Source organism: Notolepis coatsorum (assembly GCF_963971535.1).
Source record: "Notolepis coatsorum genome assembly, chromosome: 20".
NCBI lineage: Eukaryota > Metazoa > Chordata > Actinopteri > Aulopiformes > Paralepididae > Notolepis > Notolepis coatsorum.
The window spans coordinates 30,140,298-30,156,625 of NC_140184.1; the positions used below are offsets into that span (position 1 = coordinate 30,140,298).

At 41.6% G+C, this 16,328-nt stretch overlaps 1 protein-coding gene across 2 annotated transcripts in view; it reads right to left on the reverse strand.

Moving 5' to 3' along the window:
* Nucleotides 1–833: 833 nt before the first annotated feature.
* Nucleotides 834–16,328, reverse strand: part of slc30a4 (solute carrier family 30 member 4) — a 30,078-nt gene continuing 14,583 nt past the window's right edge. For both annotated transcript variants that reach the window (XM_084337746.1, XM_084337745.1), the window contains exons 5-8: nucleotides 15,521–15,737; nucleotides 13,743–13,848; nucleotides 7,616–7,750; nucleotides 834–3,179 (exon numbers count right to left, since the gene is read on the reverse strand). In XM_084337746.1, the coding sequence (XP_084193872.1) occupies nucleotides 3,025–3,179; nucleotides 7,616–7,750; nucleotides 13,743–13,848; nucleotides 15,521–15,737 (613 nt within the window). In that variant the 3' untranslated portion in view covers nucleotides 834–3,024. The remainder of the gene's footprint in view (nucleotides 3,180–7,615; nucleotides 7,751–13,742; nucleotides 13,849–15,520; nucleotides 15,738–16,328) is intronic.

Below are 16,328 nucleotides of genomic sequence, written 5' to 3' on the forward strand. Positions count from 1 at the left end.
GGGAGGATGGGTCCAATCGGCCAGACAGGCTCTAACACCCCCTCATCCATCATCTTCTCCCAGCCCATATCCTGATCATAGGGTTTGGGCATCTCAAATATTGGCTGGTCTGCTCTTTTGTAGCAGGCAACTCTGAAGTTGACTCGCTGTACATGTGGGATGAGACAGACCTTGGGAGGAGGCAGGTGTTCAAGGTCTACTTTGGATTTTGCATCCAGGACTTTATCAAGACCCACCGTTTTCTGCAGCATCTTGGCACGCACAGCATCAACTGACTTCATCCGACCATGGCCATACATAATGCAAGTGAAGGACTCCATCTCCTTTTGGAGCTCATCTGTCACCAGCCATAATGCACCAAGCTGACTGAAAACCTAGTTGTTCTGTCTCTGATGAGCTTTAAAAAAGGGTGTGGATGTAGTGGCCGACCCCACGGGATCCCATGCACCCTGAGCGCCGCCCTTAGCTGTAAGTAGAAGTAAAAGGATATGCTGAGGTCATAAAAATCTTAGGTCTTGAAACACACGAAGACCGGTCTTATCATAAACATCCCCCAGAGTGTGTACTCCTTTCCTTTCCCACTGAGGGTTGTTAATGGGTTTATGCCCAACAAGTAATAGTTGGTTATGAAATATTGGAGAGTCGAGGTGCCATGGGCACTTGATAGTACAAGACCTCTGTGCATTACGCCATGTTTGAATCACATTGGAGATGATGGAGCATATTGTAATTGACATTTTGTAATAGGGGTGAACCAAATAGTTCTATATTCAAAACAGAACAAACCATTACAAATTATGTGGGTGTTCAAATTATTTATTACACATGTAATAATATATTTCTCATTCAGTTGTTAAGTGTCAATGAGTATTCCAGGTGAGAAATATTCAATGAGTATTCCAATTGAGAAAGTGATAACCATGCCATTAGTAAAAGGAACGATAACTTGAGGAACTCTCAATGTAATAACAGCAGTAACTGATTAAACGAATAAGAGCAAAAAAAACAAAAAAAAAAAAAAAAGCTTGTCAGAAACGTTGAAGTTGGAATGTGCAAATTACAGGAGTCAAATGTGCTAAACTAAACATGAAGTGCCTACAATAACAATAACATGCAATGTATATACAAAACACTAAAACAAGCTCAAGTAATTTAGAAAAAGAAAAAATCCTGGGGGTTACAAACTAAAACTGAGTGACCCAGTTCTTCTTCCCTTGATTAGCAATAACAGGACAATGGAGAGGTTTACAAGGAAACCAACCAGAGCCTGAATACTTGATAAGGAAAACATGATAAATATTATTCTTGGCTTCAAAACCTGGAAGCTTCAAAACGCATATAGTTACACATGATGGTAAGTGGAAAATGGACTGCATTCATATAGCGCTTTTATCCAAAGCGCTTCACAACTTATGCCTCACATTCACCCATTCACTCTCACAGACGGAAGAGGCGACCCTGCAAGGTGCCAACCTGCTCATCAAGCAGTTAGGGGTTAAGTTCGACATGCTGCCCGGGAGCGGGAGGAGCCTGAATCGAACGGGGAACCTTCCGATTACCAGTCGACGGCTCCACCTCCTGAGCCACTGTCGCCCCATACATGAAAACATTGCAACTCTGAAATGATGTCCCAATTACTGTACCGATGAGTAAATCAATTAAGACCATATTAACATGTTACTGATTATACAGAGTAAACAGAAACCGTATTAAAACCATTTCCAACTATTCCATTGTAGCATTCAGCATTATTCAAAGCAAGTCACACTGATTGTCAGTTGCCCGTTCTTCCACCACAATAAATTACCATTGTTGACACGTTACGTTCCATGTTAATCTAAGTGTTGGTCAGTATCCAGTTAAGACAGCTTTAAATAATCCCAATATCCATGCTCTGTATAGGGGACGGCCATATAACATCCTTTAAAGGACTGCATTTATATAGCGCTTTACAACTTATGCCTCACATTCACTCACACATTCACACACCGACAGCAGAGGCAACCATGCAAGGTGCCAACCTGCTCATCAGGAGCAGTTAGGGGTTAAGTGTCTTGCTCAAGGACACCTCGAAACGTGACACGGAGGAGCCAGAATCGAACCGGGAACCTTCCAATTACCAGATGTCCGCTCTACCTGCTGAGTCACTATCGCCCCTTTAGCAGGTGAAATGTGAACACAGTTGACCTATCTCAAACTCCGCCCTCTTTTCTTGATCCAAAGCAACAGTTGTGATTGGAGGATCAAGGAAAGGGGGCAGAGTTGATAGGTCCATTCAGGTGCATAATAAAGAGATTTCTGTTTCACTCCAGTGCGCCCCCTACAGGGAACACAGACGATGATGATGATAATTCTGTGGTCAAAATAGTGTATTACATGCATATAGATTGGAGCCCTGTTAATACACCAATTATCAAATTACACGAGATACCATTTAATTTCCCATCATCCCTGGTAAAGTAAGAGAAAACACAAGACACTGTTTACGCGCACATTAACAAACAAACAAACAGTAAATTACACCTGATGATTACATCAGAAAAACAATCAAAGAGTAGAGTACAAAAAGGAAGAGTTCAACTACTGACATACATAGGCTTTAATGGTGATTTAAGAGCATGACCACCTTTTTCTTCGTCTCAGTTGAACATTTTACATCCAGCCTTTCCACAGAAACATTTGCAAGCAATGGGTTTATAGCCCCCCCGCAAGAGGTGGCCATCATTTAAAGAAAAGAAAAAGATATGTGCATCCGGTAGTCATCCTCACCAATCATTCCACTGACTGTACTTTGGCACAAGTGATTGGTTAATAATGTCCGCTTGCATATCCTGCTGCTCCTGCACCCTCATTGAGCTGTAAGTGGTCTGCCAGAATGTCCCTCTGCAGAGCCCCCTGACCAGTGGCTTCATTGAAAACAGTCCAGGAGCAAGTGTGTGTGTGTGTGTGTGTGTGTGTGTGTGTGTGTGTGTGTGTGTGTGTGTGTGTGTGTGTGTGTGAGCGTGTGTGTGAGTGTGCGTCTCCTCAGGCGCTGGGCAGCTGACAGTGTGCACAGGTGTGTACCGGCCTCCGCCTGTGAGTCTGCACCTGCACCGTGCACCTGGTCAGACCATAGGTGTGGAGCATCAGGTGACGAGCCTTTGCCTGGACGTCCTCCCAGGCACTGGCACTAGAGGGTGCTGGAAACACAAACACACAAGCATTAGATCAGAAATCGGTGTGTTTGATTCAAGATTCTAGATTGTTTATTGTCATGTGCACAGTTAAACAGACAATTATAAGGCAAATGAGGCGTGTGCAAAACAACAGAGGTTTGGCATTGCCATCCACCATGCTGATCCATTCTACAGCTGGCGTGGAAGCGATTGCGACTGATCTCAAAATGGGATTCGATTAAAATTTATTGTTATTATACAGCACAAGTACAATACACCATCCAATCAGAGTGGATAAATAAATGCTCCATTGTGTAGCATCCAGTGAGGCAGCCTCAGTGCGCAAGCACACACACGGGCACTGTACACGCGCAAAATAAATCGCCCCAGCAAAGCAGGCCTCTATCACTCTAATCACCCATTTCACTAGGTATTATAGCAGCATGTCCCACCACAGAACATGCCATATCAGCATGACATCTCACTTATGTCAATAATGAATGACTGCGCGATTGGCTCTTGTACAGTATCTTCACTAAGCCGCCTTCCAGTGCCTCACCTGCTGCATCTTAATAACCCAATTGCGCGATATACTGGAATAGACTAAGAATAGATTAACGAATTCCATATAAATCTATAGTTCATTACGACGCAGGAGCTGATACTGTACACACACACACACAACGTAGCGCGACAGCGATTTGCGACTCCAAATGATAATCTTTTATCCAATCTCCCAAAATGAGATTAGATTAGATTCAAATGTATCGTCATCATACAGCACAAATACAATACAACGGAAATAAGTTTGGCATCCAACCAGAGTGAAAATGTAAGTACAATAGTAACATACAACCAAGCCGTTTCTACACTGGCTCTTAGATGTGCGCAAGCAATGTAATAAATAAATAAATAAAACAGACAATAAATAATAATCATAATAACAAGACGGTATATTAACACTTTCAGTGCCAGCCATAACGTTGATTAATGTCCTTGAGTATATTGAAATTCTTTATTCAGAATAACCCCTTGAGATGTAGCATCTCGTTTTCGAGGGGCTCCTAACACAATACAATGTATGTACATTTTCAGAAGAAAAAAATAAAAATAATAAATAATAATAATAATAATAAAAACACAAAAAAACATTGGACATCGAAACAGTCTACAACAACAAAATCAACTGAGAAATGACATTACAAAATAAGTAAACCAACATACAAGATCACAAAATAAACAGGACAAACAAAACAAAAATCAAGCAAGGATAGGAATGGATCGTTACTTCGTACGAGATAAGTAATGAAAGTCATGATAGTATGCAGTATATAAATGATAAAACTAAAAATGATAAACTAAAAATGATAAACTAAAAACATGTACATGTACTATGAAAGTAAGAATCTTGAGAACCTTGAGTGCCATCATCCACTTCAATGATAGCGTTAAAAATGCATAATCTATGTTTTAAATTATGGCTATGTGTCTAATCTGCCCATCACTTATCAATGACTTGTTTGCAGTCAACATTGTCGAAACGGATTTTTTTTTTTTTTTTTTTTTATAAATCGGTTCATATCCTTTTTATAGCATTTCGAAAAGCTAACGTTTTCTCGAAGATTTTCGGAAAATAGAAAGATTCCCTCATAAACGGCATTTATTGGAATATTCTCGAATACACTAGACACATTGTCATTTGTCGGCCTATTTATGAATCGTTTTCAAATAAACGCTAGATTATCGATAGTATACGTGTACTTATGCACGCTATAGAAGCGAGCCGAGAAATCGATTCTCTCATTTCCTCAACAGCACACACACACACATATACACATACGGGACACGCTGTTATCTCAGTGAATACAGCTCTGATTATCCTAAAACTGGTAACATAGACTCCTTACTTTAGATCAGATGTTCTCCAAAAAGATTATTCTAATTCCTGATCGCCAATTCAAATATCGATCGTGTTTATTGATTGATTATTGGCTGCTGTAAATATATATTCCAGGCTGCTTTCCATCTCGCGATCACTTCCCTGTTCATCAGATCCCTCGCCAGCATAGTGGAGCGAGGAGGCTCCCCCTCCACAGATCCACCAGTATAATCGAATGGCCTGCAGTTATACAGGGATAGACAATAGGGGGCGGTATTTTCCCATCGGAGCTCCTAGAGGGGCTGCTGTACCAACTAGTGCACTGCAACCTTGCCCAGGCCCGACGGGGCCCGGCCCGGCGGGTTCGGGCTGGGTAGGGCTTTTTTTTTTAATAAATAATTCAGGCTCGGCCGGGCCCGGGCACCCGTTTTCCTTAAGATTCGTTTTCTCTTTTGCGCAAGCTGTCATCAGAGAAACATTTGGATGTAATTACCGCAGCGCGCAGGGAGAACTCAGCTCAGGGGACAACTCGATTGGTTGTGTTGGAATATAGCCAGTTGGCGAACGTTTTAATTTGTTCTTGGATGTATCATGTATGTAGCCGGTTGGCGAAGTTTTGTTAACGTTGTTCAACGCGTTGCTGACGTCGTGGTGAGTGATGTTTATTATTTTCTGGGTCGCTACCCGTTTTGTTGTGCTTTTCATTATGTTGCTCTGCTCTAAATCTGATTTCTGTTTTCTGTTTGTTTGTATAGTGACTGAGTAGGCTATTGTGTGTCGTGTGTGTGTGTGTGTGTGTGTCAAAGAAGATTCTATAGCCTTCAATACGTTTGAGGCTGCTGTGTGAGTCAGTCTATAAGCGAGCACTGGGAGGGACAGCATTCTAATAAGAGCGAAACAGGCTATGTAAATGCTTCTTAGTTTTCAGCGTGATATGCGTTATTTAGGCAGACCTATTGGACATTTTCGTTTTTGTTTATTTATTAAGTTAATATATAAAGTGTTTAGAATATTTAAAACAAAAAAATTATTTCATATTTGGATATAGCTATAGAATGGTTGTTAGTTTTCAGCATGATATGTGTTATTTAGTTAGACCTATTGGACATTTTCGTTTTTGTTTATTTATTACGTTCATATAAAACCGTGTTTCGAATATTTAAAACAAATAAAAAAAAATTATATTTTAATAATAATAATAATAATTTTTTTTCTGGTTTTCACGCAGGCTAGGGCTTAAAATATTATTTACAGTCGGGCTTATTTTCGGGCAGGGCCTGAAATTCACGGGCTCGGGCAGGGCTCAGGCTTTATTTCAAGGCCCTTGCAGACCACTAGTACCAACGGGAGACTCGGTTGATGAAATATGAATTCAGATCGCTAATATAAAAAAAAACGACAATTTGCGTCGTCGGCACTCAACGGGGGGCATGAAAAGACGACATAACACGTCGCTGGCACTCAAAGTGTTAATAGTCTATTCTACTATAGCTATATCCGCGCGATCGGTTTAGTTCTTATTTATTTATTTATTTTCTGACATGGTTCGTTGAGTCATGACTATAAATATAAAACATAATTGTTAATGATACAAATAGTGTTGTATTTATTATCATTATAATTATTTTATTCCACGGATGTCGGTCATATCGAAGTGATATTGGCATGACATCTCATTCTAATGTCAATACTGAACAACTGCACACTTGTCAAGAGCCAAAAGCCAGTTGTTCAGTATTGACATTACAATGAGATGTCATGCTAATATGTCATGTTCTACAGTAGGACCTACTACTATAATACCCAATAAAACAAGTCATTAGAATAATAGAAGCCTACTGCTGGAACGATTAATTTTGCACATATATATACAGTACGTGTGTGTGTGCTGACTGAGACTGCCTCACTAACGCATTTATTTAATTTAGCAATAGTATAGGAATACATCAAACCAACAATAAATAATAGAGAAGACAGTATATGGCATATTAATACAGTATATTCCACTATACAGTAGCTATATCCGCAGCGATCGGTTTAGTTCTTTTTTATTTAGTTTGCAGTGTGTGCGTGTAATGCTCACGATGCCTCATTGAGTCAGGACTATAAAGGCAAAACGTAATTATTAATGGTACACATATTGTCATATTAATTATCATTATAATTATTTAATTCCTGATGTCAGTAGTATCGGCAATCCCCAATGACTTGTCCCAGAGAAAGCTGTTGAAACCACGGGCGCATACCGGTCTGTCTGATTTACAACTGCCTTTTCGAGTACGTAAATCCTACAAAGAATTTACAATACGAAGCCGTTCGAGAATGCCGAATAAGTACATAAATCGGGTTACGAAGGAAATCCTTGGTAAGTTTTACGTATGTCTGTTCGAGAATAAGGACCATTGTCGGTAAGAAGGAAACAGGGTTAGGGGTTAAAAATTCTGACTTTGCCCTTTAATGTCTGGGCCATTCAAATAAACTGACAAAATGTACTACAAATGGTCATCATTCATTATGACATCATTTCTCCCCCGCCATGCGTTTCTCTCACTGGATGAGCTAGAGTGAAGCGACCACTCACAGAGCTGCAGGTGTACGAGAGCGGCGGTCTTGTCAGTGGTCAACGCCCACACGTTCAGCTCCTCCACCGATTGGACGTCCTCCAGCTTCAGCAGGTCCTCTTTGATTCGCTGCACGTCCAGGTGCCGGGGAGCCCCTGACATGACAGGAAATAGCATTTCAGTCCACACACTTTACACCCATTCCTAACATTCAGATCTGCTCCTTCGGGTCCCCAGTACCAGGCTCTGCACCATGGGGGACTGAGCCTTCTGCCCGGCTGCACCACGCCTGTGGAACAGCCTCCCCATCCAGCTGAGGGCACCACAGAGCCTGGGTTTTTTCTTGTGCTGTTTTTAATTTTCTGTTTATAGTATGTTTTTAACTATGTTTTAATTTAATTTAATTGTTATTTTGTATTTTATTATTAATAATTTTAATAATTTTTTTACTTTATTTTTTAATTGTTTTAACCCTGTGGCACTTTGGGATCCTAGTGAACGAAAAGTGCACTACAAATACTATTTATTATCATTTTTTTTTTTCTTTATTGTGTCAAAGAAAATCATTTTACATTTAGGTATAGTATGTGTACCCACATACACATCTGCACCTATCCATACTTACATACGTACATACACACACAAATGTACATACGCATATTCGAAATCTTGACACCTTTTTTTTTTTTTTTTACCAATCACCCATACAAAAAACAAGAGACAAAAACACAAACAAAGGGGTGAGCACCAGTATAGATCCCAGACCGGTACACATCCAACATCCATCCCTACTCGTCCCCACATACACACACAAGAAAAACAACAACAACAATAATAATAGCAAACAAATAAAAAAATTTATAGAAAAAAGAAACCAAGCAAAAAACTAAACATTTTAATAAAATAATAATAATAAGTAAAAAGGCTTGAATTTTCATTGTAGGTATAGCTATAGGCCTAAGGGGTGTTCCCCAACAATCATTATTAACACACTGTGTGTGAATGCTCGACAACATCGCCTTGGGAAGAGATGAACGCTGGGAAGCAACCAGGCTTTATGGGCATTCTGTGTTTTGTGCTCTTTTTCCTCCTTTTTTCTTGGGAGGAGCAGGCAACCTAGATCTTATTTAGCAAAGCTTGGAGACATTTATTGCCATATGTCAACTAATCATGTACAGGCAGGTCCATGTATATTTGGACATTGACACACTTTTCACAATTTTGGCTCTGTACACCACCACAATGGACTTGAAATGAAACAAGATGTGCTTTAAGTGCAGACTTTCAACTTTAATTTGAGGGTATTTTACATCCAAATCAGGTGAACAGTGTAGGTAATTATTACAACAGTTTTTACACATGCACCCCCCCCCTTTTTAAGGGACCAAAAGTAATTGGTCAAACAAACCATAAATCAAATGATCACTTTTAATACATGGTTGTAAAACCTTTGCAGTCGATGACAGCCTGAAGTCTGGAACCCATAGACATCACCAGATGCTGGGTTTCGCCCCCGATTATGCTCTGGCAGGCCTCTACTGCAACTGTCTTCAGTTCCTGCTTGGTCTTGGGGCATTTTCCCTTCAGTTTTGTTTTCATCAAGTGAAATGCATGCTCAATTGGATTCAGGTCAGGTGACTGACTGGGACGCCTATTCTTTAATTGGAGCCGAAGAGTGCTGCCGAGTGCTTCCGCGTTTTCCCTGATTGGCTGCGACACGCCCCGCGGCAGCGCGGCAGCCGCAGAGCTTGCGGCATTATGTAGCCGTAATCCCCGATGTTTTTCCATCGACGCTTAGCTCAACTGGTACGCCGCCGTGCTGTGGAGCCTGCGGTGCGGTTGCTCACAAGTTCGAATCACTTCAATTTTTTTTTCTTTCTTTTTTACGTTTATCATCTCTCGCTATAAACGTGCATTCTTCCGCTGGTTAAGTTTAGGAATTCTTTCGGAGTTGGTTAAGGTTAGGGTTAAGTTAAGGTTAGGCATTATTTCGGAGTTGGTTAAGGTTAGGGTTAAGTTAAGGTTAGGGAGGGTTAAGGTTAGGCATTCTTTCGGAGTTGGTTAAGGTTAGGGTTAAGTTAAGGTTAGGCATTATTTCGGAGTTGGTTAAGGTTAGGGTTAAGTTATGGTTAGGGAGGGTTAAGGTTAGGCATTATTTCGGAGTTGGGTAAGGTTAGGGTTTGTCACAGAGAATGCCTGTCTGTCTTTCTTGCCGTGGAGGATGCAGCCTATTTCCGCACTGCCGCTCTCTCGCGCTGCCGCGGTCACATGGGCATCATGGCCAATCAGAGAAACGCGACGCACTCTTCGGCTGTGAAAGATATAGACGCGACTTGGCCATTGCCAGTATGTGCAGTATGCTTTGGGTCATTGTCCATCTGCACTTTGAAGCACCGTCGAATTAGTTCTGAAGCATTCGGCTGAATATGAGCAGATAATATTGCCTGACACACTTCAGCATCCATCCTGCTGCTTTTATGAGCAGTCACATCAATAAATAAATACAAGGGAACCAGTTCCATTGGCAGCCATTACATGCCCACACCATAACACTACCACCGCCATGCTTCACTGATGAGGTGGTACGTTTTAGATCATGAGCAGTTCCTTTCCTTCTCCATACTCTTCTCTTCCCATCATTCTGGTACAAATTGATCTTTGTCTCATCTGTTTATAGGATGTTGTTCCAAAACGGTACAGGCTTTTTTAGATGTTTTTTGGCTAATTCTAATCTGGTCTTCCTGTTTTTGAGGCTCACCAACGGTTTACATCTTGTGGTAAACCCTGTGTATTCAATCTGGTGAAGTCTTCTCACTTGTTGTGACTTTGTACACCTACCTCCTGGAGAGTGTTCTTGATCTGGCCAACTGTTGTGAATGGGCTTTTCTTCACCAGGGAAAAGATTCTTCTGTCATCCACCACAGTTGTGTTCTATGGTCTTCCGGGTCTTTTGGTGTTGCGAGTTCACCAGTGCATTCTTTCTGTTTCAGAATTTACCAAACAATTGATTTGGCCACACCTAATGTTTTTGCCATCACTCTGGTTTTTCAGCCTAATGATGGCTTGCTTCACCGATAGTGACAGCTCTTTGGACCTCATAGAGCAGTGGTTCTCAAACTATGGGTCGCAACCCAAATTGGGGTCGCGGGTAGGTGACAGTGGGGGGGGGGGGGGGGCGGACAGTTGCGCATTGGCAAGTAAAAAAAAAATGCTTTTTTTACCTTTTTATGTTCTGGCAACCTATCCTGGCTAGATGTGCCTCGTTTTATAAATGTGTATTGATAACATAGTGCTGTAATTACATTTTCTAATAAATATGCATGATCAAGTTCAACAACGTGTGCTTTTATTTTGATATTCCTTAATTCCGCGTTGAAATTACGCGATGTGGGGTCCCCAAAAAAATTCCTAAATAAAATGGGGTCACGGTATGAAAAAGTTTGAGAACCCCTGTCATAGAGAGTTGACAGCAACGGATTCCAGGGAATAACACACAACTGGCCATGAAACAGCTGAGCAGCCAATTGTCCAATTACTTTCGATCCCTTAAAAAGGAGGAGGCACATATATATAAATTGCTGTATGTAAAGCTGAAAGTCTGCACTTAACACATTGAGTGCCATGCCCCTTCCGGGAAGTGACCTGGCCTTGCCGTCCATTAACCCCATGTAAACGTAGTTGTAGTTTGTAGAGCTATTTTATATTATAGCTATAGGTCTAATAACGCTGTCGATTGTCAGTGAGTTGCTTCCAGTCAACCTGCAAAAAACGGATACTTTTTTCACCCGTACATTTCCGTTTTGAATATGAATAGTTTGGTGCTTCTGAGTAATTCCAGGAAAAAGACGCGATAATAGCGTTTTTGTGTAATTCACTTATCACATTGTCATTTTTCGCCTGATTATCGAATCTTCCTGAAATTAGGGCTGGGCGATATGGCCAAAAATGATATCGCGATAATGATATCGATAACAATATCATATCACTCGATATTCGATATTGTTATAAGTATAACATTTTTATAAAAAAAAAAAATTTAAACCGATGTATGTTTATTTTGCAGCAATTCTTTGTCGTTGCCGCCATCTTTAGTGTTACATCCCCTCACACTCCAGTTCTCAGGCTGCAGCTGGTTTGAAAGCGAAAGTAAACCGGCTTCTCTGCTGGCTGTGGCTCCAGGGGAGTTGAACAGTTCTGGCTCTGCTAGTTTCTTTTCTATCTTTTGGCGCTTTTTTGGTGGACAAACCACCGCACATGTGCACCGTGACTCGTGACTGGAGACTAGCTCTGCTAGCACACATAGCCTACTGTGTACAGACGGTTTCAAACTGTATTTTAAATTAGAAAGCAAACAAAATAAATGGACAAGAGAAAAATAAATCTCAATTTGGTCAGTATTGTCATTTGGACAAGCAAAGCCATTACTTTAAGTTGCAGGCAAGAAAGACAAGTCTGTCCACTGTCTCTGGTTTTAAAACTGCCCTGTTGCAGGTCACAAAAAAATATATATACCGGTATATTCGACATATATTTTTTTTCCTCGATATCGATTATTAAAATATATCGCGATAATTATAGTTATATCGCCCAGCCCCACCTGAAATCAACGCTAGATTATCATTATTATCCTTCCTCATGCATACATGAAATGTGGTTTAGACGGGGGGGGGTACAGGTATGGGCATGGTACAGTAGAAGACATACATCTAGGCAATAAAATTATAGTAAAGATAAAAAATAAGCAGTGTAAACTATATAATTAACTCTATATAAGCATATGAGAAAGTAAACAGTGTAATCAAAAGGTGCAGATGAGGGTCTGTATGCCCCATCAGTTATATATTGTATGTTACAATAAACACTTAGAATCTGAATATATACTATGAGTAAGTAAAGTATACAGTACAGTACACACAAGTGCAGTATACATAAGGTACCCTAACTGGCATGCATGATATACGTCACGTTATACATTGTAGTCCGTGCAGTTCAGGTGGTAGGAGTCAGACACACTTAGGGGGCTTTCTCATTAGGAACGGGTGCTCTGCTCCGTCCTCGCTCCGCCCTGAGTGCGAACACCAGTTTTTTTTTTATTATTTTATAATTATTTGTGTACACACTGCAGTCTGGTTCGCTCCGGTTTTTGTTTACGGTTTGCTTTTGAGCGTGTAAGCTGCCGTAGGTGATGATGTCACTCTCGAACGTCAACACAAGCAGTTGAACACACAGTGATGGAAACTGGATGCCCGATATAAAGAAACGAATAACCAATAAATATGAAGTTATCTTTGAGCCTCTGTTGTCAAGCGTCGGCAATATATCCCACCCCCTTTTTCTCACGAATGGAACTTGTGTCGTGGAGTCCGCTTTGAGCGTTTCCAGGGTTAGCGGCTAACGCTAGTTAGCTTAGCCTATTTATGGGATAACTTAGCAGCTAACGTTAGCCCATTGCTTGCGTCAATTATATTACATGTCACTGGTCTATAGAAATAAATGCATTCGAACAAGAAACTAATGTATAGACATAGCAATGGCAACTAAAATTGCCAGGCCTAATGCGAGCCAGGGAAGTCTTGGGCTTGTAACGTGGCTTCATGTTTTCATCCACTGAGCCGTGAGGCTCAACATGCTTGTTTGGTTGAGGTCTGAACTCGCCAAATTGCCCATAAATATAATTTTTGTTGGTATTGTCCAGTTGTTGCTGTATGTTTTTATTTGCCCAAAATTCAAGCAAGCATGAAAGCATTACAATAATGACGTTGTGTGTGTCAGCAAGTTGATACAGCAAGCCTCTTCCGTGTTTTGGTACAAGCTTGCACACCACGCCCCCCCCCGCTCCGTCGTCGGGGACGCTGGTTCGGACCCGAGACCACCTATTCCAGCGGTCCAGGTTTGGAGCGAATGAGCGTCCCCGCTGACGGGGGGAGCGTTCTCATCAGGGATGATCACACCCTATTTTGGTGCGATCGTGCTATGATTCGACCCCGAATGGCTAGTGTGAAAGCCCCCTTAGTGATCAGACATTCCTATTAGTTCCGTTGAAACCAGATATGCAAAAGCCTAAATTATTTGTACCTCAGGGACCAGGGTTAGTAGACGCTCGAGACATCAGGTGAGGTAAAAAAGGAACGTGAGTAAGTGACTCACCTTCCAGGACAATGACTCCTGTGTCTCGTATGATGCGGATGGTAGTGAAGAGCACCAGGATGGAGAAGATGTAGGTGCAGATGGGGTCCGCCAGTTTATAATCCGGCTGCAAGGTCAAAACATTCCATCAGGTCATTTAAAAGCAGGGGTGTAAAAATTACCCAGAAATTATACTTAAGTGAAAGTATGGGTACCGTCTCAAAATATTACTCAGGTAAAAGTTAGAGTATCTGGCTAAAAACACACTTGAGTAAAAGTGTCTACTTTAAAATGTACTTAAGTAATAAAAAGTAAAAGTAAAAACTTTTTTTCTGACTGTCTATTCTTCTGATAGCAGGTGTTTAATCAAAGATCCCCGCTTTCTAGTCTTGCACAAGGACCAATCAGCATGGCTATGGGCGGGTTAATTTTCCATTGATGGGGATTTGATTGGCTGTTTTTAAATAAAGTGTGGCCGCAGGATTAATAACGTTAATGTTAGTTCGGCCAGAGAAACAAATATACTAATTAAAATTGTTGGACCTGCGAGATTTGTACTTTGTAGGTCTGCATTTTAAATGTAAGGAGTAAAAAGTGTTTTTTTTCTCTGAAATGTAATTGAGTAAAAGTATACAAACCTAATAATACTCGAGTAAAATACAAATCCCCCAAAACAGTACTTAAGTATTGTAAGTACAATTACTCAAGTACTTTACACCCATGTTTAAAACTAACAACCTCGTCACAGACACAGCACTGTCAATGCGGTTTGTTGGCCTATGATTCATTCATGTCGTTATTCACCCAGAAGTACCACAGCTCATCGGGCAGGACAAGTCATTACAAGCCTAATGATCCGTAGGAGACTTCTCTAACAAACACCTGAATGAATGAATGCCTGCTACAGACAAGACTTGCTTTGTGGACAAATTGACCCATCTCAAACTTCGCCCTCTTTTCTTGATCCTCCAATCACAACTGCTGCTTTCCCCAGACAAAGACTCAACATGTGGGCCTAGTATGGGCCTCACATCAGATACCAGTCCTGGTATGAGCCTCACTTCGGATACCAGTCCTAGTATAGGCCTCACATCAGATACCAGTCCTAGTATGAGCCTCACATCAGATACCAGTCCTGGTATGGGCCTCACTTCAGATACCAGTCCTAGTATGGGCCTCACATCAGATACCAGTCCTGGTATGAGCCTCACATCAGATACCAGTCCTGGTATGAGCCTCACATCAGATACCAGTCCTGGTATGGGCCTCACATCAGATACCAGTCCTGGTATGGGCCTCACTTCAGATACCAGTCCTGGTATGGGCCTCACATCAGATACCAGTCCTGGTATGGGCCTCACATCAGATACCAGTCCTGGTATGGGCCTCACATCAGATACCAGTCCTGGTATGGGCCTCACATCAGATACCAGTCCTGGTATGGGCCTCACTTCAGATACCAGTCCTGGTATGGGCCTCACATCAGATACCAGTCCTGGTATGGGCCTCACATCAGATACCAGTCCTGGTATGAGCCTCACTTCTGATACCAGTCCTAGTATGAGCCTCACTTCTGATACCAGTCCTGGTATGGGCCTCACATCAGATACCAGTCCTGGTATGGGCCTCACATCAGATACCAGTCCTGGTATGGGCCTCACATCATATACCAGTCCTGGTATAGGGCATACACCAGATAATAAGTGTCCGTGCATCCCAAGACAAAGCTGTACATAGTCCATCTTAGCAAACAGTACTTCCCCTCATGATAAAACCAGATCATTATAGGTGGGAGGCACCTTGAAGCGGACGATGTAGGCGGCTATGAGCACCCCGACACTTTGGACCACGTCACCCAGAGCGTGGATAAAAGCAGCCCTGACAGCCAGGCTGCCGTGTGGCCTCTGCTGCTGGCCTGTCCCATGGGGCTGGGGGTCTGAGGCTGCCGCAGGGCCGTGGGAGTGGCCATGGCCGTGGGAGTGGAGATGACCGTTCTGGTTCAGTAGAAAACCCATGCTGAAGACAGAAAGACAGGCGGCATGTTCCCATTAGTAGACAATATATGTGTAAATTCCTCTTTCATCTTGCTAGCACTGAAGTCAAACATTACACAATGAGGTCCAGCTGGCTACTAAATTACCCGGAATGTTAATAAAAAAGAGTACTTTGGACTGTATTGTTAAAATTTAGCTGATGTAATATGGGTCGGTTACATACATGGACATAGTTTAAGACAAGACTAAGTATGGATCCTGGACTAAGGATATTCCTCAATAGAAATCTCCACTGAAAGCAAGTTTTTACTCAAGAAAAAGGCTCAAGAAACAATCCCTAGTATTGGAAGTGGGTTAACCAATCTGTCAAACAACCCCATCATTTTCTCTGGACATTTCACAGCGTATTGTGACCAGTAGGGTTGGGTACCAAACTCTGTACTTTTAAGGGTACCGACCGAATTACATCGGTACTACAGAATACCGATTCACGGTAGGTCAATCAGTACCTTTACACGTTTAGTATTAAGGGATTAAAGCCAAATAAATCTCCTGACTAAACTTTTTTTCAGGCCAAATCATTCTTATTTTAACCTCCACTGTATATTTTTTA